This window comes from Sprattus sprattus, assembly GCF_963457725.1.
Source record: "Sprattus sprattus genome assembly, chromosome: 3".
Classification (NCBI taxonomy): Eukaryota; Metazoa; Chordata; class Actinopteri; order Clupeiformes; family Clupeidae; genus Sprattus; species Sprattus sprattus.
The window spans coordinates 1,908,411-1,931,846 of record NC_137922.1 but is presented as its reverse complement, the minus strand read 5'-3'; the positions used below and the strand labels follow the sequence as shown (position 1 = coordinate 1,931,846).

Here is a 23,436-nt window from a genome sequence, read left to right as displayed (position 1 = left end):
CAATGGTGTCACACTCTAATCAGCTAATTAACTCAAAACAATGGCAAAGGCTCCCTGAGCCTTTAAATGGTCTCTCAGTCTAGTTCAGTAGGCTACACAATCATGGGGAAGACTGCTGACTTGACAGTTGTCCAGAAGACGATCATTGACACCCTGCACAAGAAGGGTAAGACACAAAAGGTCATTGCTAAAGAAGCATGCTGTTCACAGAGTGCTGTATCCAAGCACGTTAATGGGAAGTTGAATGGAAGGAAAAAATTTGGTATAAAAAGGTGCACAAGCAACAGGGATAACCGCAGCCTTGAGAGGATTGTGAAACAAAGCCCATTCAAGGGAGATTCACAAGGAGTGGACTGCAGCTGGAGTCAGTGCTTCAAGAGCCTACACGCACAGACGTATCCAGAACATGGACTTCAACTGTCGCATTCCTGTGTCAAGCCACTCTTGAACCAGAGACAACGTCAGAGGCGTCTCACCTGGGCTAAAGACAAAAAGGACTGCACTGTTGCTCAGTGGTCCAAAGTTCTCTTTTCAGATGAAAGTACATTTTGCATTTAATTTGGAAATCAAGGTCCCGGAGTCTGGAGGAAGAGAGGAGAGGAACAGAATCCAAGTTGCTTGAGGTCCAGTGTAAAGTGTCCACAGTCAGTGATGGTTTGGGGTGCCATGTCATCTGCTGGTGTTAGTCCACTGTGTGGTCCAAGGTCAGCGCAGCCATCTACCAGAAAGTTCTAGAGCACTTTGTGCTTCTCTCTGCTGACCAGCTTTATGGAGATGCAGATTTCATTTTCAATCAGGACTTGGCACCTGCACACACTTCCAAAGGTACCAGTACCTGGTTTAAGGACCATGGTATCCCTGTGCTTGATTGGCCAGCAAACTCGCCTGACCTAAAACCCATAGAGATTCTATAGGGTATTGTGAAAAGGAAGATGCGAGACAACAGATCCAAACACACAGAAGAGCTGAAGGCCACTATCAGAGCAACCTGGTCTTCCATAACACCTCAGCAGTGCCACAGACTGATTGCCTTCATGCCACGCCGCATTGCTGCAGCCATTCATGCAAAAGGAGCCCCAACCAAGTATTGAGTGCTGTACATGTTCATACTTTTCAGTAGTCCAACATTTCTGTGCTAAAAATCCTTTTTTCTATCGGTCTACAGTAATATTCTAATTTTCTGAGATACTGAATTTTGGGTTTTCATAAGCTGTAAGTTATAGTCATCAAATTTAATGGAAATAATCACTTGAAATATATCAGTCTGTGTGAAATGAATCTATATAAAATATGAGTTTCACTTTTTGAATAGAATTACTGAAATAAATCAACTTTTCGATGATATTCTAATATATTGAGATGCACCTGTATAATGAACAATAAATCCCATGTCTTGAAAGAATCATGAAATAGTCTCACAGCAGGACAATAGCAAACATTGTATGATGGTCATCCTATGATCTTACTCTTCTTGGCAATATGTTATTACACATAATTGCATTTACCAAAACATCTTCTAGGACAAAATAAGAATATCACTATGAATATTTTTATAAAGAAGTATACGTGTGTTGTCTTCAAAAATACCAGAGCATCAAATGACACCTAAACCTTCCATGCTGAACCAATTCGACTTGAGGTTTTTAGTTCAGGATGTTCCCAGTTTTGCATTGTTCTGGATTGTTTTGCATTGACATCTTTGTGAATCCACCCAGTCTGTCACAGCATAGGGTGATGGTTAGTGTGGAAGGGCAGCTGTAAGCTCGTGCCCACGGGAAAGATTCCAGCATCTGGAACTCTGGAGCTCTGCAGCCCTGCTAATGTGGAAAGCTGGGAAACTATAAAGATGGAACTGCTTGAGCGAAACGTTGCTGTTTCCCTCTGATTGCTGGTGCGTTGAGTAAGATCCAGGACTGGAAACGTTTCTCCCTCTCTCTCATGCACTGTGTGTGTGTGTGTGTGTGTGTGTGTGTTTGTGTGTCAAAGAAAGCCTCTCTTTCCTCTTCCACAACTGGAACCTAGAGTTGAGGAGGTAAAGCTGAGGGTAACATGCCATATGCAGCAGTTTAGTGGGAAGCTTTCCATTTGAAAAGACTTGTGGAGCGTGTGGTTGATTATTGTGGAAGCCAACCCTTCCATCAGTGCACACAAATACACACACTCTCACACACACACGCACACTCACATGCAGACACACACACACCACACACACACGAATCCCAAGAAACCATAATGCCCAAAAATAATTTGAAATAGTTTCTGCCAGAATGCTGCTGTGCTCATACCAAATAACAGCAATGTTTTCCTTTGCGTGTTTGCCTGTAATAAAATAAAATGATGTGAATTATTTACGTGACTGCTTTTGCATTTGCCCTCCAAGGAATATCGTGTGTGCTTTCGGTGGAGAGGAAAATGTTTCCTGGCGGCATGTTGGTCTCTGGCTGGCTGGGTGCTCTTCACCAAACATAATATTTTGAATACTTGGTGTCGGTAGGACTAAAATGGTCAGCTGTTAAACCAAGCACTTCTCAACGTTATGGCTGTCGAATGTGCTGTTTTAAGAGGGCCATATTTTATGGACTTGACTTCAATTTTTCGTGCTCCTTCAGGCCAGTGGGATGATGTATTAAATGATCAAATATAAGTTTAAGAAAGCTAAAATCCACGGAAAACACACATGTGACTTTAATGCTACCAGTCCTGTGAATTCCTCTTTATTGGTCTGAAATCTATTAAACAGCTTGCCAAGAACTTCGAAATAAATCTTCTATAAAACAGCTTTATAAATCGTAATCCAGAATTGGAAAAGCTACAAGGCCGGTCCCTGACTTCAGAGGTGATTTATTTTAGCAGGATTCCTACTCTGGGGAGAGAAAACTCTGTAAAGCACAGATTTCTCCAATTCAACTTTTCCAAACACACCCAATACCTGACCCAAACTGGGTTATGAAACTACTGTTATGCTTCCATGCACGATAGGACAATCTAGGAAATCCCTCTGCTTTAGTCTAACTTCATGACAAATACTGTGCAACATCACATCATTGGTTGCCTATCCGAAACACTGGCCAAACAGAGTGTCAAACGCTTGTGTTTTAGGAAGAACAATGCAGAGGACGAACAGTAACCAGAGGTTAGTGGTTCCAGATGAAGGGAGGCGAATACTCCCCCCTAAGGGTCAGGCGGCCTGTCCACCCTGTCTCAGCTGAACTCCAGCTGCCTGATGTAGCACAGATGCTAACATGGCTATAAATTACAAGCTACCCAGATGGCCCCTTGGACCTGCTGACCTACAATTGTTTATAAAGCCACAACAAATCCATTTAATTGCAGGAGACAGGCTTCACAAAATGTTTTGGGTGAAAGTGAAACACAAAAATGTTCAGGTCTCGAGCAATTTCTTCCTGCCTACTCCAATCGTAATTTATGGTAACCCAAAATGAATGACCTAACTTTAAACTTGACATTCAGTGAGTAGCCAGCTCAGAACTAAAACAAGAAGGGAGAGCTGTAGAGACTATCTTTGAGTTCCTTCTTTGCAAGCCGTTGTCATGGCAACACTGCACTTAACTGTTCAGCACTCTCCCAGCAAACAAAAGCAGCCATTTTAGACAGAAAAATTCAGAAAAGCAGGATGACTTCTCTGGATTTGATGGTAAGAGGTTAGAAGTTAGAAGGCTAATTGTCTTAGGGTTGAGCAAAGACCGAACATGTGTCATGATTACTATAATTGCCTCTTATTTCTGTTTATATTTGCAAGAAATCAATTAAGCATCAGCACAGGTAATCAAAGCACAGGTATTTATACACTGTGTGAAGGGAGAGTGATCAGACATAGTCTTCAAACACTGCTTTGTGTTTAACATGAACAGAATGTGTATACCTGTTATTCCAAATTTAACATCATTTGACCTGAAACAAAAACAACACAAGTTATGAGATACAGCTCCATGCTGTAATAGCTTTTCAGTGAAAGCCCCCTAAATGAGAAGATGCAAATAAGATGGAGAACATGCATGCAGATTAGAGAGGGCACCACAAAGGGTCATCTTAGTCCTACATTTTTCATTCACCTTGGCCTAATACAATTATAACCCCCTTACACACATGCACACACACACATGCACAACATGTAGAGGTTCCCCCAATGTTTCCCCAGGCTTTAGCATGCACAAGTTAATTACACTCCCACCTCAAACAAAAGCTTTGAAAACAAAACAGGCCATCCAGGAAAAATTAAATAAGATATAATGGCATGCTGTGTGTCAAAACAGTCTCATGGAAATAATTTCAGCACTGACACACTAGAATTTAAAATTATGATACATATATATTCAGAAGAATAGAACGAAGGCCACAGTTAAGAGGCGCAATAGGCTCGAGTGAGATCAGCTGGTAGAGTGAGTGGGGACACTGAGGAAGCATGACCTCTCTATCATAATGACTCCCATATTGCAGCCGTCATAGCCGTCCCTTTCACGCCGCTGGCGTGAGCGCCACCCTCTTTTCTCTTTCCAAGAAAACATGCAGAGGTGAAAGCAAGACGGAAAACAGAGCCTTCTGACTATCTGTTGCGCACGCCGTCCGCAAGCACAAGCTATCTGTTTAAAAGACTCTTATGCACCTACACTATAGATTGTTAACCGAGCTAACAATGAAATGAAAATGTGAGTCGTATGCCTATTTATTGGTGAGGCGAAGGTGTTCAAAAATGTTGGGTACTTTAATTTTAATAAAGGAACCCAAAATTAAAAGGCTATACAGTATTACACACATTGCTACTTTAATGTAAGAACAGTTTGGACAGCATTTCGAGAAAAATATAAACGGAAGAGTTTCGCCTGGTTAACCCAATAAATACATGGCGTCAGTTTTTTTTATAGCTAGTCCTTATAACTGCAGACTGCCGATAGCACTTGCAGTAAATATTAATGATTTATTTTGTGTTATCTGGGACTATTATTATCGGGGTTTTTTTTAAACAAATAATTACACTGCGGTATAGTGAGTGTTTAAAGCTGATGTAATGTAATCCAATAAGCCCACAGTTCTGACAGGCTACGATGAAACTTACAGGGGAGACCGGGTAGCCTACAGCTCGACTCTACCGTATGTGATGAAACTCACAAACAGCATGTGAGGGCACAAGCATGTTATATTCAAATTCTCATCTTGTCTCAATATCTGTCAAAAGTTGTAAACAAATGTCGTTTCTTGGGGTTGCAACGTTTGATGCGCTGAACACAAGAAACAAATGGTTTTGATCAATGATGATTATTAGCTGCATAAGTTACAATGTGTTATATTGCAATTATCTTATCAAACATTAGGAGAGGACGTCTGGGGACGTATTACATACAATCTGTTGCAACAAGGGTAGCTAGCAAGTGAAATAGGATAGGCACATTTTCTCGAAAATTTGACACCCATTAGTTTGTAAGCGACTTTCTCATTGGCATTTTGACCAAGCACTGAAAAGACTACGACTTACGGAAAACTCCTTATCCACTACTATTTTGGACAATAATGCATAATATTGCATGGCTGTTGTCTCAAATTTGAGGCTACTTTACTCCTTCAGATGGGGCAGTTATAACAAATATATCACTGCATTTAGCTTACAATTAAAGAAAAAGTAAGGCACGTGTGTTTGAATTACTGAATTACTGAAACAGACGAGAGAGATGTTACATATGTTGAAATGTTTTACCACAAGGCAACATACAGCGTAAAACAAAACGTGTTACAGCTGTAGCCTACCCTGTCTCTCCCACACATTTTGTTTTCCATAGCTTGATATTTAGCCTACATTACATAATTAAAAGAGGTCTATAGTAGCCGTTAAGACAAACTGACGTTATGTAGGCTAGCCTGTATAAAAACAATTGGAATTTCTAACTTTATCTTACCCTGTTTTGTTCGAATGCCCGGGACAGTCTTCAATTAATCTTCATTTATGGCGAACAACTCTATTTTCTACATACTATAGTCCATAGCAGATAGATTATAATTTGCTGTATTGGGCAATGTGAAGCTTTTCCAACAGAAATGGACTAGGCTGTTTAATTGGCTCCGGCAGATAAACCATACCCATTTACCGCAGAAAACTTCAAGCTCATCATTTTCTGTAGAACACGGGGTCCAATGACAGCATCGTTCTGTTCGCGTTCCTCCTACTTTCCGTTACCATGACTGGGTTGCGTGCGTGAGAAAGTAGAACATCTAAATGATTGCGTGACTCGCCTCTAAAATCTTCAATTACTGATTGTTTGATGTTTGTTTACTTTGTTACGTTTGTCACGTTTTCACATAGCATGTTATTGTAAATCCTCAATGATTTTCAAACCACATCACCGATCGTATACTGTCAGGTCAGTGCTTGCCATTGCCAAGAAATGTGACTGAAATTACACTTTAGTAGAGACACTGCCTGACTCTTGATAGTATATGTCTCAAATTATATCTCTCTTTGTTCTCAGCTAACCCTTGCATAACGTTGGCCTAAACACACTGTAACCCTCCCAACATGGTGGCAGTATGACAGTGACGGACAAAATCATTTTGACCCTCCTGTCAAACGCCTTCTGTTCAGTCTGCTGTTCAGATCTCAACTCTGATGGAGTTAAACACTGGTGCCTCTGTCATTGATGTCTTAATCAAGCAAACTGACAGATGAACAAAGAGGCACGGACCAAGTCAAAGTTCTCTGTCCCAGAACTCGCCCTTAGCAATAGAGAGGAATGCGTCTGAACAGACAGTCCTCCCTGCTATGAAGATCCTCTGATGCAGCCTCTGAATGCAGTATTGTTTCGATGAAGATCCAAAAGGCAGACGGTGCACCATGTTGACCTCTGAAAGCCCAGCATAAAAAGGTGGGAGACCAGCACTAGACTATTGAGTTTTAACCCCAACAAAAATCCAACCAACCGAATCACAACGTAAACCCCCCTTCAAATATGATTGAGCTGAAGCTCAGTCAAAGACAAATTCATTCTTAATTTTATTTTTTTTGTTGATAATGGTCTAGTGCTCCAGGGATTTAGGATGTCATGCTATAACCTTTTAAGAAGCTTGGCCTGTTACTTTTAAAAGTTGAAAGGCTGAAAATATCACAAGAAGTTGGATGCATCAGGTTTTGAAAGTATACGAAACAAAACTTGCTGAAATTCAGCATTTTTTGACATTATTAAAATAATGCTATTACTTAATTTATTAATCCTAATCAGAGTAAGTGTAATGATGAATGATTTCGTGCTACAAATTCAGTTATCAAGATCACCAAGGACCAAGGACAGTTTGGTTTCAATGACAGTTTCCTTTATGCATGTACTATAAAATTGTCTTTGATCTCTGCATTCACATGGAATATGAATTAAGTATGTTCCCTGTCTTGTGATAATCCTTTTTTCACTCTCTCCAAATAAGAGTCAACAACAGAAAAGTCTTGTGCATTTCTGTACCTGTGGAGTTCACATATATTTAGTGCCCCTGAGTTCTTTGAAGGTCTCTTTCAAGATGAACATTTTATACTGAGGACAAAACGGGCGATGGCAGGGGTATCTTTTTTCCCCCTCAGCCCCACACTGCCATCTACTGAGTAAATTGGGGTATAACAACTTAAATCTCTACTCACATCCTTGCCCAGTAGTAATGAATTTTACAGGATCAATGATAAGGTCAACAGGCAGATTATTGTTCAACGCAATCACATTTATTGGCCTTTTTCTATGCACAGTTACTAAGCAGCCAGTTGACCTGGCAAATGGTTCAGATTTACAATGAGATTTCCACAATGTGTACTAAAAAATAAATACAAGAACCAAAGTGTAGCACAAGCTCAAAAATATACAAAGGCTTGGAATAATGTAAACTTTTGAAAACTTGTCTGAACTCTTCTTTTCTTCTTCTTTTTCTTTTTAATCATTTCAATATTTTTTCAATTATTTTTTTTACGTTTTTGTAACAAAAGCAACATTTTCCCAACAGTTTAAAAAGAATATATGTACAGGTTTTTTTTTTTTTTTTTTTTTTTTTTTTACAAAAATACAAAAATGGATGCAAATCTGTTTAACTGGAGCTTTCAACCTGAATGAGATGTATCTTAGCCAGTCCGCTACACTGTGGCCCTCATGGATTCTTTTGTTGCCTTTTATTATTTCATATGTCTGTATCACATCTGTACATACCCTTTGGCAAACATAAGAACTGTGCTTTTTCCATTCACACACCATGAAGATGCAATGCATCATGAAATGTTATTTAAAAAAAACAACACCGGAACAGTCTAAGGTGATTCTTCACATGATCACTAACTTCAAGATACAGCAAGGAAAAAAGACCAAAAATATATTAATGCGTTTCTCAGTAGAAATGTCAAAATGTTCCACTGTGTAAGTGCCAACATGTTTCAGACAATGGAATGACATTTGATTATGAAGCAGAATTACTCCAAGGTACCATGAAAAACAGCGATGGTAAAAAACAGTCCTAAACTGAGGTGCCTCCTGTTCGGCACACAAAGATAAAAGACATGATGACAAAATTGTCTGAGATCTCATGTTATGTTAAGACATTGTACTGAGACACGTAAGAAAAGTCAAGTGTCCAGTAAGTTGTTCCCCTTTTTAAAATGTTCTAAAACATTTGTAAAAAGCATGAACAGTTGCACCATGAGTGCTGTCCCTCTTGGATCAAAGTTAGTTCTAGCGGTTTGGGAGAAAAATCAAACAAATCCTCAAACAGATATGGCTACAGTGCTACAATATCAGGTCTATCCAGACATCACTAGTGTTGCAGGTGAGTTTATGAGTGCCTTATATAGTCAGCACAGCAAGGTGAGCACTATCGTTTGCAACTCATGTAGGATGAAACATACAGGAGTGGTTTCTCAATGGCAACAATGAAATACAATATGGCCAATAATATAGAATAAATTCAGAGCACCAAAAACATCTAACTAGAATTCAATAGCATACACAGTAGCTTATTTTTTAAAGATTGTAAATTACAGCTACTTTCAAAAAGGTTCTTAGTAGTTCTTAGTAGTTTTTTTTTTTTTTTTTTTTTACTGTAACACAGCTGTGTTGATATATCCTCTCATATCAAATATCTTCAACCAGCATTCATTTAAATAAAGATTTATTGTCATTCTTTCTATCTTTATTAACAAAATAATTCTCTGGATTAAAATATCCCATAATTAAAAATATTTTCTATTTACCGTATTGTGAGCATTTAACAGCTTCAATAGATTTGAATAGTCCTATATGTATGAGCCCAAGGTCCAACACTATAGTGTGTTCTTCACACAAAATGGAGAAATCAATGATCCATTTTCTCTTTTTGTTTGTTTTTTCTCAAAGTAACAAAAATAAATAAAGACATCTAAACCATTGACTAGTGTAATTACATAAGAGCGAAGACAGGTGAAAAGCATAACAGGGGAACCTTGTTCCTTCCTCTGACCGTTTCCTTACGAACAAGAACATATTTTAGCCGCAATCCATTCGTTCTAGCACAGCTGTACGTTATAAAACTATCATCCGAGCTCAGCCGAGACATAGAGTACATGGGCCTTTAGCAACAGTCCACTGACTGGTAAGGGTATACTCGTGAGTCATGGGTGAAACAACCACTGCTATTGAGCTCGGAACAAATATGGGGTGCGGAGGGAGAGGGGGGGGGGGGGGGGGCACAGGGGTTATGCAACAGCGTGAATGTTTGAGAGGAAGGGATGCAGAACAAATGCACATCAGAGATCATACACCGAGGCCAACCCTATCCTGTGTTTCACACGTTTCTCCTAAGTGTTACATCACCATTTGTTTTCCGACTGTCACTTAGTATAAGTACACATACACTTGTATACGTACACTTGTATACGTACACTTGTATACGTACACTTGTATACGTACACTTGTATACGTACCATGTGCACCTTTTCTTCTACATGCTACGATTCACTACTGAGGATTCAACAGTGCCTCGTAAGATTGTCTGGTTGACCACCCACTGATAAAGTTCTGACTACGTTTACAATGGTACAACAAAACCATACAATGGTAAAACATTTTTTTTTTACATTTATAGAACATACTCATTAAACAACTTCAAGTCATCTGGAAATATGATATTTTTTTGTGTACTGGCAATGTTTGCCGCTGGATAAGCTCCCTGTAATAATTCTCTAGTGCTATTGCAAGTTATGACAAATTGAAAAATACACGTAAAACAAAGATACAGTTTTAAAGTTTCTGTCCAGCAAAGGATGTGATAAATGCAAAATCGATTAAATTGTCAGCTCCCCCCGCCTCACTAGCACAGTGTAGGTTCATCAGATCACACTATTTGTTTTAGGTTATCATATCAGTCATGACATGGTCACTCTCTCCACTCAGCCTCAAATTTACAATGAATTTCAATGCAACGGTATTCATAGAATACATCAAGGAATTTGCTCTACAGTTTTCCCCAAAGATAGTCTTTTAAACAACATTTACTTTTAACATTGGCCTCTGCATTGGTAAGGTATGTACTGTATGCAGCTTTTTCATATACCTGAAAACTTTGGAACCACAATTATGTTATTTGTTTTATTCAAACAATAATTATTTTAAGGAAGTATGACCTAAACATTGGTTGGGTGTGGAAACCCAACTCAGGCGACAACTTAAAAGACTTTATCTACATAATGCAGCCCTGTGACAAATCAGTAAGATACAATACCTTGCCTCACTGACAAGGATATTTAATATGCACCTTGACCTCAAGTCATTTCAAGTGTACGATTCAATGGTACTTATAGTTAACTCATATTCATGAAATACATGATCTAGTGTGATCTTCTTAAGGTATACTGTATTATCCTCACCAAGTGCAAAGGACTTTTAGGTTTTAAAGACCTTTCAATCTCTTACCAAAAAGGCTCATGATAGAATGTGTACAGGAATCGTTAGGAGTCTAAGCATCCCTCATTGGATGTTAATAGTGTTATACTAGCAGTTCTTGGGCCTTTTTCCACTACCCTCTTATCACGATCAGAAACGCCAGGCTTCAGGTATCAAAACCCCCTTGCTCAAATCCAACATAAAAACACAGGTCTGTAGGGGGAGCGGGACATTCCACAATCGTGGATTCTGCTCTCAAATGAAAGTTGCAGCATCGTTCTCAACCAGGCCCCAAATTGCATGTGTAGTTGTTTTGTAGTACAAGTACTTTGCTTTACATAGATGTTCCTGTGTAGAACAAAATATCACCTGTGGGAAATGTTAAAGGCAAAGGTAAGATTGTCCCAAGTACGCCTGCCTTTGACAGATATGTGTGTCTATGACAACAGAAAAAAACTTCCTCTCTGTGGCACCACAGTGCATGTTTACATGATATATAAGATGCACTAATTCTTTAGTTTTTTAAAAAACAAAGTGGAAGTTAGTTGCCTTCATCTACTGTGTTGATGGAAATAGTTCAAATGATCTCATTTCTAAATGTATCAGTTGATATGAAGAGGTTGATATACCAGTGAAACCTCCTGAAAGACCTATGTGTTGTTCCTCCAACGCAAGGACAAGATGTGTCACATCCAAACAATTCAAAACTGCTCTGGAAGTTTTTACCCCATCCATAAAGAAATGTCAAGTTGTCTAGCACTCCGAAACCTTCTCTGGCCATGTTTTGATCATGTTCAGATGATGTTTTAGATAATAAAAATGATTCAGTTGAACACAGGATATTCCCACCTCTGAGTGTCCTCCAGGTCAAAGAGATGTATGGGATAAGTAAAAAAACGGAGTCTGTGGTAAGTATGACACAGTCTGTTTTCTGATTCCTCTCATCATATTCTTCTTTTCGGTTTAATTTGTTGAATTGTATATTTTTTCTGTTGAGAGAATGTTTGCTTTATTAAAAAAATGGGTTCTAAGAGGAGCGGTCGTCATGAGGACTTCCGTCAGAGTTCTCCGTCTCCCCCTCCGAGATGGCCTGCATGGGTGCCGTGTAGAGCCGACTGCGGGTGCTGTAGCGGCTGCTGTTAGCCGCAGGCGGGATGCGGGAGCGGCCCTGTCTGGAGGAGGCCGTCATCGCGAGGACCTTGGGTGAGAAGCCTTCAGTGTTGTCTTGGGGGTATTGAGGACTGGGTAGCTGCTCTGGACCCGAGGGAGACTCGTGTTGGGGTGACGGGGGCTCCTCGGGCGGCCTGACCCCCTCCAGCAGAAGCTCGCCCGGGGACTTGGGTGCGATGGGGCTCTTGAGGATCTCCGTCGCTGACATGCGGTAGCTGGAGTCTGTGCGACTGCCCTTCTTCAGCAGGAGCAGCTTGAACTCCTCGCTGGAGGTGCTGGACTTCTTGGCGCTACGGTAGATGGGGCCTGGAACTCGTTGAAGGCTGACGGGGAGTGGGGGGGCAGTTGGTGTGCTGGGCGACGTCACGGGAACGCTGACGGGGACGCTGACCGCTGGGGGACACACTCGACTTTTCACGCACAACTCCCCCGAGTCCTTGCGGCCCAGAACTTTCCTCTTGGACCTTAAACAATGATGAAGCCACCAGATTTAATCAAATATTGATGTGTACATTAATATTTATTAACCAAAAATCAGTACATAAATTCTTTAAATGCTTCAATATTCCTTTAAACTGTCTGAAAGTCAGTACTGAAAGTACTGAAAAAAGCACAGAGTATGTCTATCATTTCATTCTCATGAATTTAACCAGATTCTAAGAATCTAAATATGCATATCTGAAACACAACCCAAATCCTGTGAACAGCATCACCACCCTCCATAGTGTTGATAACTATGCTGTAACTGTATATTTAGCTAACTCACACTTCAGCATCAAAAGAGCTTAGCCAAGCTAACATTCCCAGTGATCATGTTTCAAAAAACCAAGCACAAAACCAAGCACAAAACAGCTAACACTAAAACTGTGAATAACTTTATCTGACAACACTACATGTACTATTACACTTACATTTGCCAGGTTCTAATGCTATCTAGTTATCTCGTTAACAACATGGTCTAACATCAGCAGTCATGAATGTGTAATGAGCTGCTGGGCCAACTAGGAGGCACGCGGAAGTTTTCATTATATACTTCTTATAGGTGTAATTGTGGTTGTAAAATTATGAGCTCTTGCCTGCTTAATTCAAATTTAGCATCTCCAGTGATATTTTGCTGGTTGGTTCATGGTTTAGATTTAGAGGGGTTGTAAGATTTGACAGGTGGTGCCTAGAAGTTGATCCCATTTTCCAGTATACTAACCTGTGGATCATCGCAAACAGGTCCTCAGTTGTGCGCAGTCGGTTTGGTGATGGGAACACACCGTCCTCATCAGGTCTGGTGTCATCAGTCAACGGAGAGATGGAATTGTCACTGGGTGTAGAATCTGCAGGATGAAGTGGCATGTTAAGGTATGCTGGGATCAAATCGTTATTCATCACTCTCCTTTAAACCCTGCACGTCCAGTGCCACGTTGCTTTCAAACTCAGGATGTCATCCATTGCAACAACATAAGCCAGGGGTGGGCAATTCATTTCCCCAAGGGGCCACATGAGATAGTGGGACTGTTGCGGAGGGCCGAACCAATAGGCTGAACTCAATTCAGCATGAAAAACATGAGCATGTTTTTGCAGTATTAAAGGTGTGCCCAGACAACCAATACACATGGCACACACACACACACACACACGAGAGCAAGCTTGTAATGCAAAAGTATACACATTAATAGTTATAACCATTTTTATCATTTAACATTTGATTCCTAATTTACCATTGACCTCCGAGGGCCGGTCAGGGACAGCCAAGGGGCCGCAAATGGCCCTGGGGCCGCACTTTGCCCAGGTCTGACATAAGCAGTGTTTTACACAGAAGGGCAGTCCTCACCTTTACTGAAGTAATCCTCTGTCTCTGGAGTTGAACCCTCATCTCGATTGTCCTGGTAGGCACTTCTGGCTTGAACACCTAATGATTCGCAGTCGCCCTCTCTGCTCCGTGCATCGCTGATTTCGTAAGTTTGCGATGCGTCGAATGGTCTGGCAGGCACTTTGTCGGGGCTGCTGAACAGTACAAAGTCACAGCTCGCTGTTGTTTCAGTCTGAACAGGGGGGGACATGGTGCTGGTCAGATACAGCGAAGAGGATCCGGTGTCCGCCACCTCGTACTTGGATATCTGAGTGGGGGGTTCAAACTGGAGACTTCGGCTAGCGGTTGGATGTCTTGAGCTGCCGAGTCCTCCTCTGTAGTCAGGCTCTTTCTGCAAGTCATAGGCTGCTCCTGACTGAGGTATAAGGTCATCATCATCCCCTGTCACATCCACAGGAGTCCTGAAAGCTGTCATGGCCCAGTATGTGCCAGGCATGAGCCTCTGTTGCCTCTGCTTTTGTCGTGGTTGGGGCCCTGTGACTAAGGTGCTCTCTCCTGATGAGACCCTGGTATCACTTGACTCCTGAGATGGTGCATCATGGGACTTGTAGGCCGGAGGCCTAGTGGATTGTGTCTGTCTATTATCAGAGTACTGAGCAGGGAACTTGGGCCTAGCTGTGGTGTCCATGCTGGATTGCTCTTGTTCCTTTATGCCAATGGAGCGCAACTGGACTGACCTCAGAACAGTGGGCGTGATAGCCAAGTGGGCTGGGCAGACTGTATTTGGGTTAACATAAGCAGTGGTATTTATGCTGGCTGCAGCGCTAGCAGCAGCAGTAGCAGCGGCAGCAGCCCTAGCCTCAGAGGCAGCTAACGCAGCCGCTGCTGCCCTCTGCTTGCTGCGGTGGAGGGTATGAATCATGTAGGGTGGGGGCTTGGGGGGAGCGCTGTGAAGAGCACTTAGGTCGAGGTGAGTGGGATGTGCAGCAGGCAGCTCAGGGTCCCATCTGGAGGAGGAGTAGCTGGCGTCTCTGAGACTGAGGTGCTGCTGCTGCTGAAGGGAGGCCAGAGAGGACTTCCTCTCAGGGACTTTGGGCTTTCTTTTGCCACTTGTTGGGGAGAGAGGGTTGGGGAAGAAGGCAGAGGGAAAGGAAGATGTCGGTGTTTCTGATTGGCTGGAGTAGCCACTGGAAGGAGAGGCCAAACCTGCTAACTTTTCGGGGGATGAGAGCTTGAAGTCATTTTCCGCAGGGGGATGAGACGGTGACATGGTCTTGGGACTCGGATGCACGGTCTGAGACTCTGTGGTCTCCGGTGACTTGACGCATTCGATAACAGTTGTACCCGTAGCTGTGCTGGAGTTGGACATGGGCCGATAGTGGTCATTGGGCCTCAGGTCATTAAGGAGCCAGAGGTCTGCATAGTCGGACTGCACGGCCCCTTCGTCCTTGAAGGAGTGTGTGTCACTGGAACAGAAGGGGGACGCGTCGTCCACCTCTCTTGAACTTTCAACTCCCCAAGCACCTAAGGGCTCAGTCTCCAGGTCCAAAACCTCTGACTGACCCATAGAACCAGCCAGATCCAGCTTCATTTCCCTGGAAGACAACAACAGGGGCTGGTCACTGATCAGTGTCTTTGGTTCACTCTGGTCCGGTGCTTCCATACAGCTGGTTTCCTTCAGTGACGAACTCCGTTTTGGTGGGGGTGGCTTCGCCTTTGGCTTTCTTAGGGCGAGACATTGCCTTCCGAGTGACCTGGTGCCTCTGTAGTCTGACTGAGTAAAACCACCTTCGCTGGGCCCCATGCTTGTTCCCGTGCCACAGTCAGCTGCATAGTTATAGACATAGCTCCTGCTTTCCTTAAGACCACAATCAAAGTGCATCGACGCGTAGAGGCCTTCTGTATCCGTATAGTGCAAGTTGGTGCCCCCTGTTTCCCCAGAAGTTTTTCCACTGAAGCCCTCGTAAGTGGCTCTGTAGCCTGGACACGCCAAGCCGCCCTGGTCCTCCCTGGACCGCTTAGGGCTGAAATCCTGTGGACATGGTTGATCCTGCTCTGCCTGGTCTTGCGCATAGTTCCACTCGCCCTCGCTGGCCGTGCTCACCCCTGCATCATCCATCTGGTCAGTGGCAGAGGATGTGAAGGAGCTGGACCGGTGGCCCTGAGTCTGGGCCCGGTCACTCTGATAGGGGTCGATTAAAAAGCCGGTGGTGTCGTCGATGATGTGGGGGGCCGTGTTGAGCGAGAGCTCCGAGTCACAGTGAGACGAGCCCGTCAGAGGGGGCGAGGAGGCAGGAGGGAGGGTTTCAGACGTCTGCGAAGGACAGGTGGAGCTGCTGCCACTCCAGTTGCCGCTGGAGGACTGGTGGTCCTCTTTGTGGTCCATCTGGCCCCCGAGCACCCCCGTAGTGGACATAGAGTGGATCGGGCTGCTGAAAGTGTCTGAGCTGGAGGAGATCTCACAGCTACCCATGTCCGCCTTGCGCGGGAGCCGCGAGCGACCTCGCTCTATCCAGCCGTGGTCAGGGCTACCAACCCTTGTCACGCCACGCTTCAGGCTTCCCAGCTGCAACTCTGGCCCTGCCTGGTCATCCGTGCTTTCTTCCTCGTCCTTGAGGATGTGCTGGCCAGGCACAGGAAGGAAATCCTCCCCCTCATAAGGAGAAAGCTCTTCGTCCTCATCGTCATCCTCGTCGTCTTCCTCGTCATCCTCATCGCTGTCATCCTCTACCTCGTCCCGGATACGGCCACCTTCTCGGGGCAGACTTCGGGAACGCAGGCGCCCCCCGGAGGTGGAGGTGTACATGGCGTCCGAGCGGTCAGGCAGGGAGGAGATGTTCCCCGTGGAGTGGGACAACGAGGCCGGACAGCCTTGGCCACGCTGGGCACGAATGCGGCGGCGAGAGGGGGCTGCGATCAGGCAGTCGTCCGTCTGGCAGCCGGAGTCCTTAGTGCTGTAGCGGCCGCAGATAGAGAGCTCATCGTGGCACAGAGACAGCTGCTGGTTGGCGTGGATAATCACCGTTCTTTCTCTGGCAACAGGAGATTCATCAGAATCTGGAAAATAGGAAATTCAAACTTCACATGATATCAGTACTACTTGTCTGGGTCTTTTTAATTGAGCCTGAGGAATTTAGAGGTCCAATGGGTTCATTATTTTGTACTGTAAATATACTGTCTGTGTCTGTGTCTGTGTCTGTGTCTGTGTCTGTGTATGTCTCTGTGTATGTCTCTGTGTCTGTGTCTGTGTCTGTGTCTGTGTCTGTGTCTGTGTCTGTGTCTGTGTCTGTGTCTGTGTCTGTGTCTGTGTCTGTGTCTGTGTCTGTGTCTGTGTCTGTGTCTGTGTCTGTGTCTGTGTCTGTGTCTGTGTCTGTATCTGTGTCTGTGTCTGTGTCTGTGTCTGTGTCTGTGTGTCTTGCCTGGTTCTTCCTGTTCACAGAGACCTTATTGAGTCATACATTTTTAAATGACAGACACAGGGCCAGTTTCCCAGACAGGGGATTAGTAGACAGAGTCTTGGATTGAATTGCATTTTGAACGGAGATTCAGCATTTAAAGTCACATTTAATCCCGGACAACCGCTTAATCTCTGTCCAGGAGAGAGTCCCATAATGTTTTAGTCTATTGCACAACATGACTCTTTTTTTCCAAAACCACATGCTACTTCTGCCCCTACTGTCACCCTCCATGAAGCAGAGGCAGACAGACAGGTTAAGTGAGGCGGCCATACCCATGTCTTGTTGCACTCGTCGGGGAATGCCTGTGATGGTTTTCCTCCGTCTCAGTTTTCTTCGTCGCTGGAGAACTGACTGTGAGTGCACAAGCGAGCAGCGGGCACTGGCTTCACGGTCAAAGCCCATCCCTGTGGAGAACAACATGCCACTACTGAGCCCCAATACAAACTCCTGTTGTTATATCACTAACAGCTCATTTTACTCATTTAACTCAAACTCCTGTTGTTATATCACTAACAGCTCATTTTACTCATTTAACTCAAACTCCTGTTGTTATATCACTAACAGCTCATTTTACTCATTTAACTCAAACTCCTGTTGTTATATCACTAACAGCTCATTTATTATTATTATTATTATTATTATTGAGGTTTACCAGACACATTGATGGGGATGATGCAGGAGTTCAGCACAGTTGAGTCATTCTTCTTCCTCTCCTCGGGGGTGGGCAGAGGCAGGGGCTTAGACCAGTTGGTCTTCTTGTCCAGGGTTGAGGGGACGTTGAGCACCGGACACTTGGGCCTGCGCCCTAGGGTCGTGACCTCTGGGTCTTTGTCTGTGGCAGGGGCCGCCTGGGGCAGAGAGAGAGAGAGAGAAAACTGTTCAGTTGAAGAGGAACATCTTCATCATTTGTTTTTTTAGTCTTATTGAGCAGTTTAAAGTAAAGTTGTTTTCCTGTTACCGGTCAAAAGTAACATATTTTTTAAGTGAGTTTGGAGTATGTCTACACTTCCATAATAAGAAAAGTTTATAATTATATAAATAATTATTTGGTGGCACTGAGGAATGTTGAATGTGATATTTTATAAGCTGCTGAAGGAAAATACTGATATCCTCAGGGAAGCCAATTGACAGCAATTTGGCTAGCCTCCATTCTCAATGTGCCAATTGACGTGTTAAGCATTATAGAGTAAGCAGTGACATGCTTTTTTCAAACTAGGACTTTCAATCTCTATAAAAGCTGTGATTCTGCAGCTGCCATTCCCATAAAACACTGTGGGTTTTTCATTTGGATATAAAGTTCAGTTGAGACTAGTTCAGGCTTGAGAGAGAGAGGAGGAAAGAGAGAGAGAGACAGGGAAGAAAGAAAGAAAAAACGAGAGAGGGAGTGTGAGAGAATGAAAAGGGGTGTAAAAGCAGTTGGGCAGAATGCCAGGTTTGAATTTTGTCACTGGCTCTCGTCCAGAAGCTATTCCATTAGAGCATAAAGATGCAGAGCAGACTGGAGTGCACAAGAGTGACATTCATGAAGTCTGAGGCGGCGACAGAGAAGGGCAGAAAGTCACTTTGCTCTCGAGGGTAATAAAACAACTTTAAATGGAAATCTGGGGAAAGCTCTGTGTCTGTCTTTTCTCAGAAATGACACCAGTGCTCAAGGGTAGCCATTCACTATGGAGACCTCTGCTCCCACGGCAACCGCAAAGCCTTCTGACAATTAGATGAAAGCTTATATATTTAAATGAGACTTTATCACTGTACCACAGCAGAGTGTCAAAGTTGTTTTCTTCAAATGGTAAAGATCTTTTCTTACATTTATGTCACCAAAGACTCTCAAACGACCTTAATCTGACACATAGGTATCACTATTGAAAAGAATAAATAATCAGGTTTGGGGTGAATCCACCATCACTATCACCTAAGAAAGACTGAAAGGCAAAGAAAAGGAAGGAGATAGAAAATTAGTAAAGACATTTTTGCAGGAAAAGAAACAACAGTCAAAGAGCAGCGGCAGCAGGAAAGGAACACCTAGAATAAAAAAGAGGGAAGAAGAGAAAAGGATGGAAGAAACAAACGACAGTGACGGGCCGGAGGAAGAATATACCTTTCTGCTCCAGAGGAAGAAGAAACAACACGCTGAGGGGGATGAGGAGCGGGTTCGGGCAAACTACAAACACAAACAGTAAACAAAACAAAACAAAATGGAGGGATGGTTTTTTTAGGAAATAAAATCATAGAATAACAGAAAAACACACACACACACACACACACAATGATGACTGACTGGAAGGAGGAAGGGACCAGCATTAACCAGCAAGTTGAGACGAGACTGAGATCCTGTTGACCTAAGGAAGCCGAACAAATGATGAATTGTTTACAGATGATTGATTAGTATTTTTTGGTTTTCCTGTTCACAACACGCTGTGGAAAAGTTATTGTATGGTTAGATGTGGCTGAACAGCTGCCTGGAGAAAGTTCCCTGACCATTTGTTGCGTTTGTGGATTCTGTTGGCAAGAGAGTCCTAAACGGAGGATCTTCTACCTTGAGTAAACATGTTTAGAACATAACGCGATAGAAGGGCCCATTTCAGTTAGAGTGTGACCATCCTTGATTGTTTACCTTTCGTGGTATTGGCTGAAACTCTGTTTCTCTTGCAGGTCTCTCCTGCAGCATTATTGGGAAAATATGCACCATCAGATATATACACACATATACAGACATATACATCAGATATATACACACACATACAGACATATACATCAGATATATACACATATACAGACCTATACATCAGATATATACACACATATACAGACCTATACATCAGATATACACACACATAGACATACATATACATCAGATATATACACACGTATACAGACATACATCAGATATATACACACATAGACAGACATATATACACATATAAACACAGCACTCAAAGACTTGGGATGGTCTCATGCACTATAATCTCCAAAAACATGCCATAGAGAAATGTGTGCAAACACAAATTAATAATGTATCTGAATAGCATTCGCTTTTGTAGTGAACGAGTATGGCATGCTGATTGACATGCAGTCCAATGAATATTAATACAAATCGAAATAATAACAAAAAAAATACAATCGAAATATTATTACAAAAAAATGCAATGTAAACAAATAACAAAAATACCATAGAACTAAAATGGAAAAATTACTATAACATAAATTATCCATAATTTACAATTTACCGAAGGATGAACTGTTACAATGATGCTGTTCTTGCAGGTAAAATGAACAGTAGTTACCTTTCTCTGTACGGTCTGAATCTCAGACTCTTTCACTGTCCTTTCCTACTCAGATGTAAATTACAATACAGAAGAAAGAATATAGGGTACTGATAAACTGGGACCAAAGCTCTTGACATTACAACTTTAACTACCACCAGAAGTCATTCATTCATCAATTACACATGCTATTAATTAGCATTAAAGGTACAGTATGCAACAATAGCTATTCGCTAAAGGTATGCTAGCAGCTAAAACTAACGAAATCTCTTGAAATGTGCTGACTTTGACATTATGACAAACTAGTTACTCAACGACTGTCCTTACACAGTCAACAACATCAAGCAAGTGCAACACAAGACTAAGCAAGACGGCAAATAAGCTACTTACTAGATTGGCACAAGGTAAGCAAGTCAGTGCGGCAGGCTGCGGCAGGTAAAACTACATAACGCAGTTTTATGCCTATCGACCCTGCAATGCCAATGGCAACAACGCGATTCTCCATATTAAATGTCATTGTAGCGCCCCAATTTTTTTTAAGCTGTTATTTTAAGGTTAAACTGCTTATCCTAACCCTAATCCTGAAGCATAATTGTTGCATACTGTGCCTTTAAGACAGCTACACACACACACAACAGAAACCTAAGCAATGTACTGAGACGAACCTCTCCACCACAAAACTCCAAACATTAGTCCCACGCTCTAGTGCAGTCGTACAGTCTACCAGTCTTGGTATATACTGATATTCACACAATATAGTGCAGTAGTAAAGTCTACCAGTCTTGGTATATACTGATATTCACACAATATAGTGCAGTAGTAAAGTCTACCAGTCTTGGTATATACTGATATTCACACAATATAGTGCAGTAGTAAAGTCTACCAGTCTGGGTATATACTGATATTCACACAATATAGTGCAGTAGTAAAGTCTACCAGTCTTGGTATATACTGATATTCACACAATATAGTGCAGTAGTACAGTCTACCAGTCTTGGTATGTACTGATATTCACACAATATAGTGCAGTAGTACAGCCTACCAGTCTGGGTAGGTACTGATATTCACACAATATAGTGCAGTAGTACAGCCTACCAGTCTGGGTAGGTACTGATATTCACACAATATAGTGCAGTAGTACAGCCTACCAGTCTGGGTATGTACTGATATTCACACAATATAGTGCAGTAGTACAGCCTACCAGTCTGGGTAGGTACTGATATTCACACAATATAGTGCAGTAGTACAGCCTACCAGTCTGGGTATGTACTGATATTCTACCTCTCTGCCTACACTCTCCTGATGTTGAATGAACATTCATTTAGGGCACGTGTTAGCAGTTTAAATGAATGCATCATTTCAGTGTTACAGTTCATGTCAATCACATATTACATTTGCTGTGGCCGCACAGGTATAAGCTGTAAGGTTAATTGTTGTGAATAGCGGAAGTGAGTCCAGATCAAGGGCCACTAATAGTGATAGTGTACTAGAAGTGGTCCAGCAGTAACAACAGGGCAATTAATAACATACAATAAGATGCTGCTGTAGCAGCTATAACAGAAGCATCTATATGTTCTAAACAGGATGTTTGAATCAATGTAATAAATGTATTCAAATAAAAGTATGAAATAAATGTAGCGGAACTATTACCGTGCGCGTGTGCTTGCCCCTCTGCTCCTTGTGCCTGAGGGCGCGCGGTGACGGGTAGGTGGGCATAGGGGGCGCCACTGAGACGGAGATGGTCACCTGATGGCGCTCCCGGCTGGTGGACCTTTGGCGCTGCTGTTGGTCTGTAACACACACGCACACACACACACACACACACACACACACACACACACACACACGCACACACACACACACACCACATACACACACACACACACACACACACACACACACACACACAGCGTTCATGTTAATGTCAGGTATCAAGTGTAACCTGTTTGTAACATGCAATATACAATATGGAGGACATTTTGAATGAGTGCGGATTTTTCAAACAAATTGAATTAGTTAGAATGGCATACAATTGCAGTTTTGGTTTGAATAAATGTAATATAATAACTTCCATATTATTTTAAATAATAATCAAATTTAATCTGCACTGTGTTTGTTTTAGTTGAAATGGGTGGGTCAGCATTGCTCCACTTGTACACAAGGGGGCAGTGTGAGCAGCATTATCTTCAAAGCCAGGAAGAGGCAGAGAGGAGGTTTCCTCTGACAATGTTATCAATTTACTGATGCTAGAACAGCTTTAGTGTTTGGTATTTGCATACTATACAGTGTGAAATAAAGTAGTTCACTTACAACTAGAGTTTTAGTAGAACAGCCATACTTCACCATAACTACTGCAAATGTAGGCCAAATAGTTATGTAAATAACCTCATTCGATAAGCATCATAATCTAGGGCCACGATGTGCATTTCTGTCCAAATATAATGTGTAGGAAATCAATTCACCCATTACATCAACACAGACACTTAAAAGCTTATTCATCTTAACTGCACAACCTAACTAGTGTATAGGATTTGAGGTGTAACCATTGCCTGTGACTGCCTGATGTGCACCTGGCTAAGTGTACGTGTGTGTGTGTGGGCGTGTGTGTGTGTGTGTGGGCGTGTGTGTGTGTGTGTGTGTGTGTGTGTGTGCGTGCGTGTGTGTGTGTGTGTGCGTGCGTGCGTGCGTGCGTGCGTGCGTGCGCGCGTGTGTTGAAGTGGGCACCTCTGTGAAGAGCCCGCAGGTTCTGCTTGGCATGGCGGTGGAGGTCCTCCACGCAGGCTGGCCGTGAGGACGGGTGGAACACATTGTGCTGCTGGTGCCAGGGGGCCAGGTAGTGTGACGTCAGCTTACTCTCC

At 42.7% G+C, this 23,436-nt stretch overlaps 1 protein-coding gene across 1 annotated transcript in view; it reads right to left on the bottom strand.

The window, feature by feature from the left end:
• Window positions 1–11,913: 11,913 nt before the first annotated feature.
• The window catches only part of nhsb (Nance-Horan syndrome b (congenital cataracts and dental anomalies)), a gene marked incomplete at both ends in the record, with an annotated part of 73,205 nt that continues 61,682 nt past the window's right edge, over window positions 11,914–23,436 (bottom strand). Inside the window, 9 exons of the mRNA XM_080834451.1 lie at window positions 11,914–12,520; window positions 13,258–13,381; window positions 13,879–16,914; window positions 17,588–17,719; window positions 17,968–18,163; window positions 19,930–19,974; window positions 20,600–20,644; window positions 22,229–22,368; window positions 23,303–23,436. The exon at window positions 23,303–23,436 is cut by the window's right edge and continues 19 nt beyond it. Coding sequence (XP_080690577.1) covers window positions 11,914–12,520; window positions 13,258–13,381; window positions 13,879–16,914; window positions 17,588–17,719; window positions 17,968–18,163; window positions 19,930–19,974; window positions 20,600–20,644; window positions 22,229–22,368; window positions 23,303–23,436 — 4,459 coding nt within the window. The remainder of the gene's footprint in view (window positions 12,521–13,257; window positions 13,382–13,878; window positions 16,915–17,587; window positions 17,720–17,967; window positions 18,164–19,929; window positions 19,975–20,599; window positions 20,645–22,228; window positions 22,369–23,302) is intronic.